The sequence below is a fragment of the Rutidosis leptorrhynchoides genome, chromosome 2 (genome assembly GCF_046630445.1).
Source record: "Rutidosis leptorrhynchoides isolate AG116_Rl617_1_P2 chromosome 2, CSIRO_AGI_Rlap_v1, whole genome shotgun sequence".
Lineage (NCBI taxonomy): Eukaryota > Viridiplantae > Streptophyta > Magnoliopsida > Asterales > Asteraceae > Rutidosis > Rutidosis leptorrhynchoides.
In genome coordinates, this window is record NC_092334.1 from 434,968,101 (window position 1) to 434,985,340 (window position 17,240).

General features: G+C 36.8%; 2 protein-coding genes and 1 long non-coding RNA gene across 5 annotated transcripts; 2 read left to right on the forward strand and 1 right to left on the reverse strand.

The window, feature by feature from the left end:
- Positions 1-2,875: 2,875 nt before the first annotated feature.
- On the forward strand, positions 2,876-5,326 carry LOC139892412 (uncharacterized). 3 transcript variants are annotated; one of them, XM_071875476.1, is made up of 5 exons: positions 2,876-3,277; positions 4,137-4,175; positions 4,352-4,429; positions 4,571-4,665; positions 4,949-5,326. In XM_071875476.1, exons 1-5 carry the CDS (start codon positions 2,915-2,917, stop codon positions 5,028-5,030), a joined length of 657 nt encoding a protein of 218 aa, XP_071731577.1. In that variant the 5' UTR covers positions 2,876-2,914; the 3' UTR covers positions 5,031-5,326. The 3 variants fall into 3 exon arrangements, with proteins under 3 accessions (XP_071731577.1, XP_071731579.1, XP_071731578.1); XM_071875478.1 differs by having other exon boundaries at positions 4,345-4,429; positions 4,949-5,069; XM_071875477.1 differs by lacking the exon at positions 4,949-5,326 and having other exon boundaries at positions 4,345-4,429; positions 4,571-4,787.
- Positions 5,327-6,882: 1,556 nt separating this feature from the next.
- Positions 6,883-8,348, reverse strand: LOC139889232 (cyclic dof factor 1-like). The gene is made up of 2 exons (XM_071872194.1): positions 8,210-8,348; positions 6,883-7,981 (listed from the first exon to the last, which is right to left on the reverse strand). The coding sequence occupies exons 1-2, from the start codon at positions 8,330-8,332 to the stop codon at positions 7,052-7,054; spliced, it is 1,053 nt and encodes a 350-aa protein (XP_071728295.1). The 5' UTR covers positions 8,333-8,348; the 3' UTR covers positions 6,883-7,051.
- Positions 8,349-11,429: 3,081 nt separating this feature from the next.
- Positions 11,430-12,345, forward strand: LOC139894239 (uncharacterized). Its single transcript, XR_011774862.1, has 3 exons — positions 11,430-11,570; positions 11,663-11,809; positions 12,240-12,345. It is a non-coding gene; the product is annotated as an uncharacterized lncRNA (long non-coding RNA).
- Positions 12,346-17,240: the final 4,895 nt, after the last annotated feature.

Sequence of the window (17,240 nt, forward strand, 5' to 3'; positions counted from 1 at the left end):
CAAATGATCAAAAAGCTCAAATGTACAAGATACAATCCAAGTGGTTCAATTTATTGATGAGAAACGTCTAAAAATGACAAAAGTACAAGTTGCGGAACGCAAAGTACAAGATATTAAATTATACGAAAGGACGTTCAAAAATTCGAAACCGGGACCTGAGCCAACTATCAACGCGCGACGCAACGGACCAAAAATTATGAGTCTACTATGCACAAGAATATAATATAATATATATATAATTATATATATTATATATATATTTATATATTATGTCGACAAAGAAGAAAACAAGCAAATGTGGCTGGATCCAGCTGGCCAAGCGATCGCATGGCTTGGAAGGCAAAAAGCCATGCGATCGCATGGGGCCAAAATCCTGGCCACATCTATAAATAACCAACGAATTCGACGAGTAAAAAATATATATATATAATACTCCTCTAATAATATATATATATATATATATATATATATATATATATATATATATATATATATATATATATATATATATATATATATATATATATATTATAGTATAGGGTAGTTTTATATTAGATTAGTTTGGGTTATGTAAAGGTTATTTTACGGGTTTTAAAGTCGAAGCTCTGTCCGTGTAACACTACGCGATAAATAATCAATGTAAGCTATGTTCTCCTTTTTAAATTGATGTCTCGTACTTAAGTTATTATTATGCTTATTTAAGACGAAGTAATCATGATGTTGGGCTAAAAATATTAAAATTGGGTAATTGGGCTTTGTACCATAATTGGGGTTTGGACAAAAGAACGAAACTTGTGGAAATTAGACTATGGGCTATTAATGGGCTTTATATTTGTTTAACTAAATGATAGTTTGTTAATTTTAATATAAAGATTTACAATTGGACGTACCTATAAATAACCATATACACTCAAATCGGACACGATGGGCGGGATATTTATATGTATGAATAATCGTTCATTTAACCGGACACGGGAATGAATTAATAGTCACTAGAATTATTAAAATAGGGGTGAAATTATGTACAAGGACACTTGGCATAATTGATAACAAAGTATTAAAACCTTGGGTTACACTCAGTCGATATCCTGGTGTAATTATTAAACAAAGTATTAAGACCTTGTTACAGTTTAAGTCCTCAATTAGTTGAAATATTTGACTTCGGGTATAAGGATAATTTGACGAGGACACTCGCACTTTATATTTATGACTGATGGACTGTTATGGACAAAAACCAGACGGACATATTGAATAATCCAGGACAAAGAACAATTAACCCATGAGAATAAAATAAAATCAACACGTCAAACATCATGATTACGGAAGTTTAAATAAGCATAATTCCTTTATTTTCATATTTAATTGCACTTCTAATTATCACATTTTTAATTATCGCAATTTTATTTCATCGCACTTTTATTTATTGCAATTTCATTATCGTTATTTATTTTACGCTTTAAATTAAGTCTTTTATTTATTTAATATTTTACATTAGGTTTTAACTGCGACTAAAGTTTTAAAATCGACAAACCGGTCATTAAACGGTAAACCCCCTTTTATATATTATTATATATAATTATAAATATTTTGTACAAATATAGTTAATTAAAATATAGTGTACAATAAGCCCGCTCCATGTGGAACGAACCGGACTTACTAAAAACTATACTACTCTACGATTAGGTAAGTAGTGTTGTAGCAAGGTTTAGGTATATCCCATCTGTAAATAAAATAATAAAACTTGTATAATATTTCGCAATAAAAATAATAGTATTTCGTATCCCTCCGCTCGCACATCAGGTTGTCTCAATCGTTGGCGCCGTCAACTTATGAACAACAACACCAACAATGAGCACAACAAATGTTTTATCAATAACAACAAAAAATTTATCAATCTCAACCGCGACAATTGTTTCCAAACCAACCACAACAACAAATCTTTCCGAACCAACCACAACAACAAAGGTTGCAAACACAAACGCAAGAAACACAATCGCAACCACGGATAATTGGCGTAGTGGTGCGAATGATGAAAATGTTTACTCAAGCGCATTGCAATCATATTTTGATGCATACTCGAAACCTTTTACTATGAAGGATGCCTTTTTTTTTCCTTCTTGAAACAACATCCAAAATGGATCGTGCCAAAAAAGCCGGTTGTTAACCATCCGGAAGATTATCATGTTGATGTTTCGGGTGTTGGTGGTTAAAATCAAGGAGACTCGATAAGCCTCTCGCAAGACTTTGAAGCGGAGTTGTTTGGGAACGTACCGATGTCGCGTCCAATGGGACGAGATAAGGCAAAGAAAGCATCAGCCACAATGGAAGACCCGGAAGACGTGACAGCCCTTCAAAATGTAAAACGGTATGTCCGTAGCTAGATGAAGAATTACGACTTCCCTCCCCAATGAGTAGGAATAAGTTCAAGACGTGTCGTCTTTATTTTCTGAATTTAATAAATGTACTTTTTTTAGGATTTTAATAATGTATTTTTTAGTAGTAATGGTATTAATTTAAATGTGTAATTTTTTTATTCATTTTAAATTACATAAGTAAAAATAAAACAAATAGAAAAAACAGAAAAAGAAAAATAAAATGACACATCAACATCAACATTACACTAAAAACACGTCATACTCATTCAAAAAGTATAAAAAGATAGGTGACACCCCAAGAAACGCCGAAGTGGTGGTCAAGAATACTTCTTAATATCTAACACTAGTAAAAATCTATATGCCCTATTTATCTTCATCGGGAGAGGTACGGACTGCAATCTTCTCGGCTGATTTTTTTAAAATTGACTTGTACGGTACAAACGTGTAATACAGGTCAAGTCAAAATTAACGTCGAAGTAAACGGAACCACCAAAAAGGGCACCGTAGATAAGGGGGCACGAAACCAACAACGAACGAAGATGAATCAAAAAACCAAAAATAAACGACGAAGTCACTCATCGTCTCCGACGAGAAACCGTCGCACTACCACTTCCACCGCCGCCGCACCGCCGTCCGCCGCACTCGTCGACACACAAATCGTCACTGAAAACGACGAACTTAGTTACTTCCGTGACCTAACTATATCATCTGAGCAATTTTCAAACCCTAGAAGCTTTCCGTACGGTGTGAAACAACAATGTTGGGAGAAAGCTGAGAAAATTAAAGGACGGGATCCAGATCGGTGGCGGAAAGATCCACTCGGTAACACAATTTTTCGTAAGCTTGTTGGTTGTCCTGGTTGCTTATGTCATGATTACGATCACATTATTCCCTACTCTAAGGTAGTAATTCATAACTTTTTATATCTTGCATTACACTGTACGTATCGTTTTGTTTTGTTACCTTTTTTTTTTTTTTTTTTATGATTTATACTATTCTTTGGCTATAATATAGTTTTGGTTGACTATAAGAGTATTATGCAGAATAAATGTGAACATAAGTGTAGTCACATGCGCAATCAATGTAAACGAGTGAATTGGTTGTAAATTTTTTTATTATATGGTTGACAAAGTGTTCTTTGATTTGGTTAGCTTTTTGAAGGTTTCTGGATGATGATATTGTATTGTTTTATGCTTAGTTGAGTTTATGGCTTCCAGTTGAAGAGATTTGATGTCATCATCTGCTAATGATAAAATGTTAATTCAATGACTTTATGTTAAGTTAGTCAAAAGAAAACAATGAACTTCATCCCGAGATACTTGCCCCGTTTGGCTCACGGAATCCAATGGGATTCCAGCTGAATTGGAATTGAAACGGCGCCTTAAATTAACCAGAAAGGTTTTACTATATTGGTTTGTGTTTTTAATAAGAGGGTTAACTTACAATAGAAGCAAATTTATAAAGTTGGAGTTTACACTTAGGTGCTCTATAGAACTATGCTAATTACAATCGAGTACTTCTAGTTCTACTCTAATATACCTTCACAAGCGAAAGGTGGGGAATGAGTTATAGCTTGGTTCGTAAAAAAGAGATGTAGGAGCTGGTAGCGCCCTTTTCAAAATGTTAACAGTCTATTATCTATAGAACACAAATAAATAATGGACTCGTGCTCTGGTCGTCTATGTGGTTAGCGTGTTACATCTTGATACCAAGTTGTGTTCGCCTAATTCTCTTATGTCCCTCATCTTGTTGATCTTGCAGGGAGGCCAAAGCACTTTAGAAAATTGTCAGATTCTACAGGTAACACATCCTCTTAATCAGTTATAAATGTTTTCAAAGTTGTCACTTCCAGTTTTGGCTAATTTTGTGGTGTGTGTCCGTTGCATGTTTTTTTATATATTTTTTAAAGACAACTTCGTGTTTTGTTTTTCCCGTAAGAATTAAGGGGCCCATTACGGTTTCTTTTCAGGCAACAGTTAATCGATCCAAAGGGAATCGTACTGAGATGTCTAGAGCTGATCTTATTCAGAAGAGCTCTTACTGCAGAGTATCTGGTACGTTAATAACAGCTACTGGCCTACTGTTTACATAACCATTTCCATAATTATGTGTGAAACACAATTGTTATCAACTGTAAATAAATTCGCCCGCAACTAGAAAGGCGAGAAATTGACCCCTGTCATGAAAAACTGCAGGGCGTGATATGGATCTTCTTGAATTGGCAGCCTATGGCAATGTTCGTAGAGGGCATGATTCTGGTGGATGTATCATGCAATGATCACACATTAAAGTATGTTCCAACTGTATCTGCTATTTATAATACTGATATCTGTTTAGGGTAACAGAAATGTATTTGGTTTGTTCTACTACGTAGTAGTTTTTACTCTTCAAGCCAACAAATTGAATTCACAACAGTCTTATTCATTGTTTATTAAATGAAAGAATCTTCAGTTTGTTGGTTTTATTGTGTTCTCAATTGTGAGAAATGTATTGTATGCTAAAAATGTGTGGCTTGGTAGATTTTTTTTTACTGTGAGGTAGATATAGGTAAATCAAATTTTTTTTTCACTTAGGTCAATATGGTTAATGGTGTTCATTTATCACTCAAGCACTTGGGTAACATCTGCGTCACTAACCAGTAACCACAAAAGGTGATTAGGCCAGGCTGAAAGGATGTGGTTTGTGAGATTTGAGCATTTTGAGTCATAAAATTCTACAGATAAGGCTGCCTTTTTTGAGTTTGTGGTAGGTTTTCAATTCGATGTGGAAGGAGTATTTATGCACCAATGCCCCCGCCATATATAACAAACCAACGTAAGTGATTATCATGAAACACTGACTTTACCAGGTACATTAGCAATAAATGTGAACATGGGTATAAATTGCTAAATTGGATAGATTTTATCTTATTTATCGGGTTTTTACTACTGTTAACTATATGTGTATGGTTAGCTATCTTTATGCTATGATCCATACACCACTAAAATTATCTGTAAACCACTAAATATGCAATTAAAATCGTGTATGAATAATTTTAGCATACTGTCCCAATATGAACTGCTCGCCTAACTTCAATCTATTTTGTTCCTAATAAATATGTGGCAGTTAAACTTACATGATCCTGGTAAAGTGTCTTAATTTGTGTCAGTTAGCGTAGTGTGGTACAAATTCTGTTATATATATCACATTCATTCCCATTAATTTGTACCATAATAAAAGTTCTAGGTAAAAGGTATTTTCCCTGTTCGGGCGGCAGGGCGAGTAATCCGACCTCATACTCTGATATACGCTGCCCAGTAGGATTACTCCCCGGCTGTTTCCAACCCATCCCTGGCCACCACAAAATTTTCGTTCTAGACAGGATTCGAATCTGAGACCATAATAAAAGTTCTATTTTTATATAATTCGACAAGAGTGACCTAAGGTTTGTTAGCTATTGATTCGGTTCTATAGAATCATTTAAAACTGCTATGTTATTGACCTTATCCATGTAGACATGTATCCATGTAGACATATCTGGGACACTGTAGTTCCACCACTGCTTTATGAAAAAGAAAAAAGAAAAATGCCCATTATTAAAAATATAGATATATGGCATTTTAGGTCCCCATAACAACGCATGTTATACAGAATGTGGTCTCAATTTGATTAGGGCCTGAAAATATCTTGATCTTTTTTCATGACTAGTTCTCCTGGTACACATATTTTTCTTTTAGTTTTGATGTGCCCACCCAGAATAATCAAGATTTACACTTCTGTAGATATAAAGATATAGTGATAGGTTGTACTGTGCTACCCATTGATGGTGCCTAATTTTATGTTTTGTATTGTATGTTCCTACTTTATGTGAAGGAGAGTTTAAGAGTTGATATGCATTAGGCCAGATGGATGGGTTGGATAACGGACTAACGGGTCGAACGGATTATTTTCCTTCACGGGTCAGAATGGGTTGGTTAATCAGCCAACCCTTTTTGTCCATTTTTGTTAGCAATTGTGCTAATCAATAATGTGTTAGTTATGATCACAAAAGCAAATAATGCATTATTTAGTCTTAGTCTTTGAACAAAATGATTTAGGTGGTTGTCATTGCTTAGTCTGGATCTTCGAACAAAATAATTTAGGATGTTGGACTTTTTAGAAATTTAACTTTAGGAATTAGGGAACATCAACACATTTGATCTTTAGACTGTTCTTTATTTAGCCTTAACTATAATCAACCCTATTTGACCCAAAAGACACTTTAATCAACTCTATTTGACCCAAAAGACACTTTAATCAACCCTATTTAACCCAATTGAGACACTTTAATCAACCCTATTTAACCCAATTGAGACACTTTAATCAACCCTATTTGACCAATGTAGTACACTAGAATTTGTTGATATGCAAGTCAGATTCATATATTAGTCTAGCAAATTCAAGCTCTAGGAAAGTATTCAACTTCTTATATAGAACTGGATTCGCCTACTGAAAGATGAGAACCAATTTCATGACTTTTATTCTTGTCACCTAAAAAGCTGATTATCAAAACCATTTTGCAGGATAAAGTTGCAAAAAACTTACAAAAATCTTGAAATCTAAAACTACACAAAAGACACACTATTTACTTCTTTTCTTACTATTTTCGTACACATTATATTCACACCAAATTACAGTGCCATCTAATGTTATACATTTTAGACCCTTTCTTGAAAACAAAGTGACCTCGAAAAAGCAGCTGGATTCGCGTGTAGTACAGTAGGCGGTTCAACGTCTGTATGTTTCTTCTTTTCATCTCCTTTTGCTTGAAAAGCCTTAAACGGATGTCCGTTTTCATTCTTAATACCAAGTGTTGCCCAAATTGAACTCTTTGCAGCTTCATCTGGATCATCTATTCTAAGAGTCTTTGGAATCAGTATTGAATTCCTTTGTTTCTTCGGTTCCTCATTCGACCCATTTGGTTTTATTGGTTCTCCATCTATTAAATGTTTTCCCAAAATCGACACGTTTGGTGGTAACCAAGAAACCGAATTCCAATAAAGTGAAGGGTAAATTGGCATAGGGGGGAAAATGGTCGGAATCGGCATTTGAACCCCTGTGTTCCATGGATTATATGCAATCCAATGAACTTGAGAATTGTAACCATTGTTGTTATCTTGTGTTTTCTCCACTGTTAAATTGGAAGAACAAGAACGATCATCGCCTTTTTCTTGACCACTTAAATTGGGTCCAAAATTCGGTGTATTTGAACCAAATGAAAGGACTTTAGGTGAATCATCAGTAAATTTAATATGATTTGGTGGTTCAAACACTTCTTGGGAGATTATGAAACGGCAATGCGATGGTGTGCTCTTCTTTTTTCGTCGACCTGCGCCAACTGGCATGCTTCTCATGGTCCCACCTGCAGTCCAGTATCTCTGGCAGCTCTTGCAAAAATGGCGAGGCTGGTTGACGTTCGAATTGTTGTAGTAACAGAACTTTGTATTCATACTGTCACAACGAGGACAAGGCAGAATCTTGTCTGGTTTTTTCAAAGTCTTAGGTTGCAAATCCATCGATTCGCCTTCTTCATCAATAGATGTAGTTTTCGAATTATCATCCAATTCATCTTTTCCTCGATCCTGAAAATTTGACAACATATTATTAGATTAGTAAAGTATAAAGAAAAACTTCAAACTTTTCATAGCTAGAATTGAAGTGCCAAATTCTGAAAGTTTCTAAATTTAGAAAGAAACAAAGCAATGATCTTTAAACATCAAAAGTTGAATAAAATGAAAATTCAAACTCGACCCAGTAATTGTTAAAGTTTTTTAGCAAATGGGTTGTAATCAGAATAGCAAAATAATTACACGTACATCTGGTGTCAACAGTGTGTGTTCATAATCTTTGTTCTGTCTTTCTTCTGAATAAGTAATTTTGGGTGTTTCCGTCAACCCAATTTTCTTGCCAAACAATATAATACCGGGATCCGTCGTCATACTCCGGTGACAGGTGTTGGCGTACTAGTATATTGTAGCGTAAAAATCTAAGTATGATTATTTTTTTTTAAATTAAAAATATATGAGATGAGATATAATAAGGGGGTGTGAAGGAAAGGTGGATGCCACATAAGCAAGGGAGAAGGATTGTGAGCCACAAATATTGTTGTGGCCTTGATACGTTGGCATTGTTGATTCTTTTGAGTGAAATCAAAAGTTGGACTAAAAGTGGTTAAAATATGTCTGGCATATACTTATTGGTTGTTACACGGATAATATTGTACTTTCTCGGTTTTGTGTTACCTTTTTCTCCTACCTGCCCTTTTCGATTGTTTAAAAATCTAATCTAATTATCTTGTATTTGCTAGGAAATTTACTTCTATTAAAATTACGATAGTATTGAAAAATAGTATTTTTTAATAGAGTGTCAAAGTTAACAATGTACTTTTCTGTTAATAATATTATACTACTTTCGTTTCATTACATTGGTTCATATGTCTTTGAGTCAACTTAATTATACGTGTATATTGTATATATACTGTGTATTTGGTAAATTAATTAGAACAAGTTAATTTTTTTCTTCTAAATATTACAGAAAATAATTATAGCATTTTTGGCTAAAATACTATTGAATGGGCTTATATTATATGGTTGTTGGGATAATATATATCGCTCTTTTGTTTCAATTATGTTGAAATATGCATCACATTGTACACTTTCTTTAATACAGTAACAAATAAAGCTATAATAAAGATAGTGTACGTGTCGTGATAACACGTCATTTTTAGGTATCGTACGGTGTTAAGGAGTATCCTAATCCATTATTTAACATTAAGATAATGTTAATGATAGGATCAGTGAATAAATAATAATCGATATCTTTCCTAGTCCTAGTCAATCTCTAAATTGCATTTGTTTTCTAAGGTGGACACCTATGCGGGTTGGTTCTTATAATCGGATCCAAAAAGTCGTAAAATACAATACTTCACTTGCCTAAGACCACGAACAATCCAGACCGTAACGTGAAGTCAGTTGGTGTACTTTTTAGTGAAGAAGTGAATTTTGATTCAGTGAAGTTAAATAGCGGTGTGTGTTTAATTTGAGTGAGTAAAAAAATTTGAATGATATGGTAAAATATTATTGAAAGTTGAATAGGGAAAAATAAATTTATAAATATGTGTTGTATTGTGATTGGCTGAAAAAACTCTAACTTCTTTATTTTTTTCCGTCGACGGCTTGACTGACGTCCCGCCAGCGTCAGATTTGACGTTGCGTTAGGGGCGTCGGATTTTGGCCACCTCACGTGCCAACTCAGTTTCTAGGCATAAGCTTGGTTGGATGCCGCCCCGTTGGTCTAACAAAAAGTTTGCTTTTGCTCCCTTTATTTTTAACTTTGCGGTCTAAATTTCAGGGAACTTTTGAAATGTGATTTAGTAGACAGAACTTATGAAATAGTTTAAAATGTTAGTATCAATGATTATCCTAGTATTATATTTTGAGGTACAAAGAAACTTGTTGTAAACACTCTCAAGATAGTCTAATAATCAAGGTAATGATATTTTAAGTTCAAACTACTCTATAAGTATATTCCAGCTTGATCAGAAAAAGAGTTTGAATCTGTCACAGGATAATTTAGTTAACCCGTATATATCTCGTCACCTTCAATAGTCTGAATAGAAAAAAACCCATCAAATTCTTTCAAATAATCAAAACAGTTGGTGATCAATTGAATTTCTTGCCGGTTCTATGTGAATTATTTCGTGGGGCAATCACCTATTTACCCATCTTTTTACCCCTTTCTGAACTGGAACCCCAAAAAATTTTTTTTTTTGACAAAATGCCCGCGCAAGGCGCAAGAGACCTTGCGGCTTGCGTCCTTGCGCCTTAGCGTCCTAGTGTTAATAAATTAGGTCAAATAAAGGAAACAGACACCACATACACACACACACACACACACACACACCGAGAGACTGAGATCTTGCGACCTCTTTGCGACCGACGACGATTACGAAGAACCTTGCACTTGCGACCCCCTTGCGACCCGTCTACCCTTGCGACCCTTCTTCTTAGAATCACCACCACCTCACCACCACCACCACCACCATCACCAGCACCACCACCATCAGTACATCTTCTCTGCCACCATCACCATCACCATCAGCACCACGATTGGCGTATTGAGAAAAAGGAAGAGAAAAAAAACCGACAAAAAACTCCATCAAGATGTCACAAGAACAGGTAAGTGTATCCTTTTAACTATTCTCGTTCGATTACTCATTTATTATGTCGAAATTGATATATAAGTTTTGTTGCACACCAAGTGTTCGATGTAATGCTTCAACGAGCTTGGTGATGCAATACTCACTTAAACCGTTGCAAGATTTGTTAAAGTTACAGTCTTTGGAAACTAACATATTATAAAAACTAGAACACGATTGTTTAAGGGGCATAAAACTAGAATCTGGTGTAGGCGCAAGGAAAGTCTTGCGTCCTTGCGCTTGTCCGAAGTAGCTGGCGCAAGGAACGTCTTGCGTCCTTGCGCCTGTGTGATAAACCAGACGCAAGGTGATACTTGCGTCCTTGCGCCTGTACTTTTTTGCTAAATAAAAATTTTTTAGGGGTACTTGTTTTGGTCCTTGGCTAGATCTTTCTTACACGGGCAATGATCCGGGCCTTGTACATGCAATGCTCCAAAGAAAGAGTGAGCGGCCGATAGGAATAGACGAAAAGTACCCAGCTGATGATGAGAAAATATGGTTTAGTTTCCGTCCGAATTTCAAAATTAGATTTAGTAGGCGGGAATTTTGTCTCATCACGGGTTTAGGTTTAGTCGTCGCACGGACATGGCACATTACATTCCAAGAAGTTATGATGTAGAAACACCACCGATTAGACGACGTTGTTTCCCAAAACGTAAAGATAATGCAAACATTACAATTACCGATATCCAAAAGCTTTTATATAATGGTGATGATTTTATGGTTAGTGATGAAGATGTGGTGGACTAGCCATTATTTTGATTGTGGAGAGAGCATTTATGGGTAAGCAAGGGATTCATGTGGTGAGCAAAAAATACATATGGTTAGTCGAAGACTTTGCTAAATTGAATGACTACCCGTGGGGTAATCGTATTTGGGATGCCACTTACCCCGTAGTTAAAGATGGATTTCAAGCTCGGGAAAGTCAGTTAGAGGTCGGAAAGGGTTATACTTTGGCGGGTTTTATGTGGTCATTTAAGGTAAAAATAAAAGTTTGGTATATTTGGTTAATGTTACTACATTTGAATCGTATATTATTTTATTATGCGTCCTTATTTATTTAATTTTGTAGATTTGAATTCTTGAGGCATATCGACGAACCATTAAAAGTTTTGCCCACAAGACAGACAAAAATGGAGTACCGAGGGCCTTATTTTGGAAACGTTCATCGGCTGAGTCTTTTTCAGTCACTGATTACCTGCATCTACTAAACGTTATGGTAAGTATTGTTTATAATATAGAAGTTTTGTTGGTGCTGGAAGAATACAGATTAAACATTTAGGATAAAACGGGTTCTGTGATAGGCGCAAGATCAATCTTGCGTCATTGCGTAGTCAAGGCGCAAGGTCCATTCTTGCGACCTTGCGCCTGTATTATTGAGGCTACGCAAGATTAAGGCTTGCGTGTTTATTTACGTGTCGCAAGATATATCCTTGCGCCCTTGCGCCTGCATCTTACGTCTTATGGCCAACGCAAGAGTAGTCTTGCGTCGTTAGTAACGAGGCGCAAGGTGCACCTTGCGTCCTTGCGCCTCGTTAAAAAGAAGGCGCAAGGTTCACCTTGCGTCCTTGCTCCTCGTTGAAATTATGACGCAAGATTCACCTTGCGTCCTTGCGCCTTTGTCTTTAACTTTTGCTGTTGTTGTACAGGATGATTGTCCGAAGAATAAACGACCTTTTCGTACTCTGCTTCCCACTGATGTTGAGAGTGGATGTCAATGGTGGATAAAAAGTTGCCAATACTTTGATGGGACGGAAGTGGATGAGGAAGTTGAAGAACCTGTTGATGATGAACTACAAGATGAGGAACATGGTGGTGGAGAACAGTCTCAATCTCAATCTCAATATCAATCTCAATCTCAATCTCAGTCTCAAACAAACTTATCTACTGATGCAAAGGAATTATACAATTCTTTGGTGAAACGGATGGATAGGCAAGAAAAAGAGCTGCAAGAGTGTAGAAAACAAATAAATGATCACGAGAAACGTATATCTGAACAAGAGAAACGATTATCAGAAGAGCAACATAAAGATGAGGAATTACTTGGTCGATCCTTCTCAGACAATGAAAACGACAAATCAGCTCAGCGGATTAGACGTGGAATGAGAGATCGACGACCAACACGTGTACTAAGCTCCCCTTTCACAACACCGGGATACAGAAAACCAATCGAGAAGGTAAGCCTTTAATTACAGTTTTTTACCTTATACTTGCAGTTTTTTTATTAATTCTTGTAACTAAACAGGTTGAATCTGTAAAAAAAAAAAGGCGCAAGGTCATACCTTGCGTCCTTGCGCTTGTTTAGCCAAACATGCGCAAGGTTATTTCTTGCGACCTTGCGCCTATGTTACACATGTGGCGCAAGGTCATACCTTGCGTCCTTGCGTATGGCGCAAGGTGTATCTTGCGCCCTTGCGCCATCTTGACTGACTTCTTTAAATCACAGCTTTCAGATGATGTTGCTCGGAAAGTGAAAAGGCTGAGGGTGTCTGAGGCTGAGGAGGTTGTTAATCTAGATACTGAAGAACAAGAAAAAGAAGAACCTCACCCTATTGTTGAAGAAGCTGTTGTTGCTCCGATTGTGAAAAAGCGTAAAAGGTCGCAAAAGGATTGGGTTAATGACGAGGAAATTTGGTCGATGGTAGACAAGCTAGTGAATGATCAAGGAACTCTACTACCACCACCACCAAATTCTTGGAGATATGGTAGAAAGCACGTTGGGCCTTCAAAGGATCTGAAGAGTATGGTGGATAATAAACAAGAAACGCGGTGCATGTTCATTTTTCAGAACGAACAATTTTTATACCTCACACCTGAGTTCTGGATCAGGTTACTTGGTCTTGGATATTCCGGATACTTGGAAAACTTAGTAAGTTTCTTGCTTATTTGTTTTCATTCTTGAAAATCTTCAGTTAATGTCTAACGTATTTATTTTATCACAATTGTAGCATATTGATGGATGGGCTAATCTTATGTTGAGATATCGTCAGAGGGTTCTCCCCCGAGCTAGCCAGTATTCCACTCCTGTTATCCCGACCGACTCGTTTGCTTGTAGTTCTCGATGGACTGTGATGCCATTGGGTTTCCTTTCTAGGCTTGCAGCGTTTCAGTCCTATTATGATGATACACAAAAGGAGGAAGAGAAACGGAAAGAAGCAAAGAAAAGAGGAGAAGTAGCAATCACAGGGGAGAATCCACCTGATTATATGTATTTGATTGGACTAGGGGATGGTAGTGATGAGCTATATCCATCCTGGGCCTATTGTGATAAGGTTTGTTTTAATTCCCCCTTTAAATTTCAAAATTTGAGATGTTCTGGAACAGGCGCAAGGTCCAGTCTTGCAACCTTGCGTAACTTTTAGGACTGGCGCAAGGTGTTCCTTGCGTCCTTGCGCCTAGTGTTTTAGGTAGACGCAAGGTTGTCCTTGCGTCCTGCGCCTGTGTTAAGGGTTAGTCCCAAGGTGTTTCTAGCGACCTTGCGACCTTGCGTATCATTTAGGACTGGCGCAAGGTATTCCTTGCGTCCTTGCGCCTGTGTTTTAGGTAGGACGCAAGGTTGACCTTTCGTCCTTGCGCCTTTGTTTAAGGTTTAGTCGCAAGGTTTTTCTTGCGCCATTGCGCCCATGCTGCAGGCGCAAGGTATGGTCTTGCGTCCTTGCGCCTACTACAGTTTAGCTTATATTGTGTATGTTTTTTTGCAGATTTTGATCCCCGTTCACTTTTACGATGCTGCACACTTTATTCTGATTGTGTTGAACTTGGAGGAATAGAAGATATTGGTGTATGATAGTTTGCCCGGTCATGTTGATGAAGAAATTGCCAAGCTCTCCAAAGATCTGGGAGATCAATTGCCTGTATACTTGAGAGCAATTGATTACTTTAACCAAAAGCAAGACTCCCAGATTGTTGAATACTTGAAAAATAAGGAGAGTATAGAGTTCATGACCGAGGCAGCACCAGTCGTGCCGGTGCAAAGTGGTGGTAATGGGGACTGTGGTGTTTGGGTCTGCATCCATATGGAGAGGGTGATCTTTGGGTGGGATGAAATCCCAAACATTGGAGATCCTAAAAAGGCCGCATAAGACTACAGACTGAGAATGACCAAGACCTTCTTTCGTGCACGCTTTGATACCCAGGAACCCCCACCGAAAGAGAAAAAAAAAGTTGGTAAATGAGGTTTTATTTTGCAAACTGTATTTAATTATGTAAGTTGTATATAAAACTGTAAATGTTGTAAACTGTGAACAGGTACAAAACTGTTTTTTTGCAGGCGCAAAGGTAATTAATCAGACCTTGCGACCTTGCGCCTCATATTAGTCATGGGCGCAAGGTGATTCTTGCGTCCTTGCGCCTCGTGCTTAGCACCTGGCGCAAGGTCCTTCTTGCGACCTTGCGCCTTGTTTTAGTAGCCTACGCAAGGTGCTTCTTGCGATCTTGCGTCCTGTTTAGTATTAGGCGCAAGGTCCTCCATGCTTGATTGTATGATATGCTCACTCTAAACCGATTGGCTACATCATCACGTATATCTTTTGGTTTATACTCTCGATTAGCAGCCTTGAACGAATCCATAAGAATACTACCCAACACCTTTTTAGTAGCATGTTTATTGTTTCCCATAATTTGTGTGCGTGAGCATGTGTGTACGTCATGCAACTTCTTAACCATAAAGTTTTCAGTGTGTCTTATTTTGTATGCACTACATTTCCACTCACAATTTGGCAACACACATTTAGCGGTGTACCGAGATTTGTCAGACTTTACAGGCTTTATTTGAAAGTTTTCTTCAAGGCATTTTGTAAATAGCTGGTTTAGGAATTCTTCCTTGTTCGAAAATGTTTGACGAACTTTGACCAAATCAGATACCTGATACGTGGTTGGAATTGGGGTCGTAAATTCTGGGTTTTCTTCATCTTGCTGACTGTGTAGAGTTGGCATATTCCAGAATAAATCTTGTTTTTCTTCATCTTCTTCATCTTCATCTTCCTCGTCACTTGCTTCATCCGATTCACTAGACGCTACAACAGGTATAAACGGGTTCTCTATTTTTTTTTATTTTACACACGTTCTCGACGCCATGGTTGAAGAAGTCAAATTCTTCTGTGTTTGGAGGTGGTATTTCAGCCTGTTTTTCTTCCAAATGGTGTGTTTCGAGGTTTGATTCGGAATTGTGTATTTCATCCCGTTCTTTTTGCAAATGGTGAGTTTGTTTGTTTGGTTGAGACTCGAGTATTCGGAGGTTTTGTTGGAGATGGTGTGTTTGTGGATTTTGTTGGGGCTGGAGTGTTTCTAGGTTTTGTTGGAGATGGTGTGTTTGTGGATTTTGTCCGGGTTGAAGCATTCTAACTTTGTCGACAACATAAATATCAATAGGCTCGTTTGTGACAGCGTGTTTTAAAAACTCAAAAAAATCTTCATGATCATCAGTAATATAAAAAATATGATTATTATCAATATATCTTAGCGAAACAGGTGCATTAGGTGGCAATTCAATTTTTTTAAGAATTTTCCTTAACAATACTCTTCGATTTATTGGTTTTTGTGGAGCAAGTGGTAGTTTTAATCTGATTCTAAAACAATCAAGAGGCAGATACATACGTATGTTGTTAACAAATTCAAAATTACCCCCACAACATACATGAACAACAAATGCTTCATCATTACTACAGCTCATTAAGACACAAATTAGTGAAAAAATAGATAAAAGTTGGTACCTTAACGATGCTCTAATGACATGATCTTTTTGGAAATGAAGTGAAATGAAATGATTAATCTGGAGTTCTAGCCTCAATAAATACACAGGTAAATAATCTTATCCGTAAAGTTACAAAAAATCTAACAAAATCTTATCCAGAAATCAGGAAAAATCCAGTCTGATAAGACGCAAGGCGCAAAGCCGCAAGGACGCAAGTCAAAAACCTTACGCCTTGCGTTTGCACGCAAGGGGCGCAAGTCGCAAGGTCGCAAGGACTAAAGATCCTTGCGCCTTGCGCGGGCAAATTCTCAAAAAAAAAAAAAAAAAAAGGGGGGGGGGGGGGGGGGTTCCAGCTCAGAAAGGGCTAAAAAAATGGGCAAAAAGGTGATAACCCCTTACTTCGTTTGGTCGAGGCCCATTACCATATACTCATTTATTTAGGCCCAATGTAGATAGTAATGTCTACTTTTTTAGTACTTTTCTACAGTTTAACGTAATTGGTTATATAAATATTTTTCTAGCTTGTCGGGATATACAATGGATACTAATTTAGGACCCGTGAATACACGAGCTTGTTAAATAAAACCAAAAAAAATCATATAAAAATAATTATAAAAAAAATATACCATTAAGCAGAGAAAATTACATGAACGCTTACTTATAAAAATCTCAAATAATTTAGCATTTTAATAACATTTCAAATGGCATTTTCAATAACATCTCAAATGGCAATTTAATAACATCTCAAACTTATTAGTTACTTTAAGCATACTCAATACTCAAAATGAAAGGTTTGGTAACACACACTTACAAATATACTATGCGGTAACTATCGTTAAAACGGTTCACCTAATTTACAAATTTTTCCCCCAAACGGTCTTGCTAACACATAGCGTTAGCAACCGTAGCCGGAACCGAAGGATTACACACAGAGATACTTCTACCTAATTTATTCCTC

Coding starts and splice junctions, on each gene's coding strand:
- LOC139892412 (XM_071875476.1), top strand. CDS start 2,915: ATGAATCAAAAAACCAAAAATAAACGACGAAGTCACTCATCGTCTCCG. Junction 4,430..4,570: donor CTCTTACTGCAGAGTATCTG/GTACGTTAATAA, acceptor GAAAAACTGCAG/GGCGTGATATGGATCTTCTT. Junction 4,666..4,948: donor TGCAATGATCACACATTAAA/GTATGTTCCAAC, acceptor TTTTTCACTTAG/GTCAATATGGTTAATGGTGT.
- LOC139889232 (XM_071872194.1), bottom strand. CDS start 8,332: ATGACGACGGATCCCGGTATTATATTGTTTGGCAAGAAAATTGGGTTG. Junction 7,982..8,209: donor ACACACTGTTGACACCAGAT/GTACGTGTAATT, acceptor ATGTTGTCAAAT/TTTCAGGATCGAGGAAAAGA.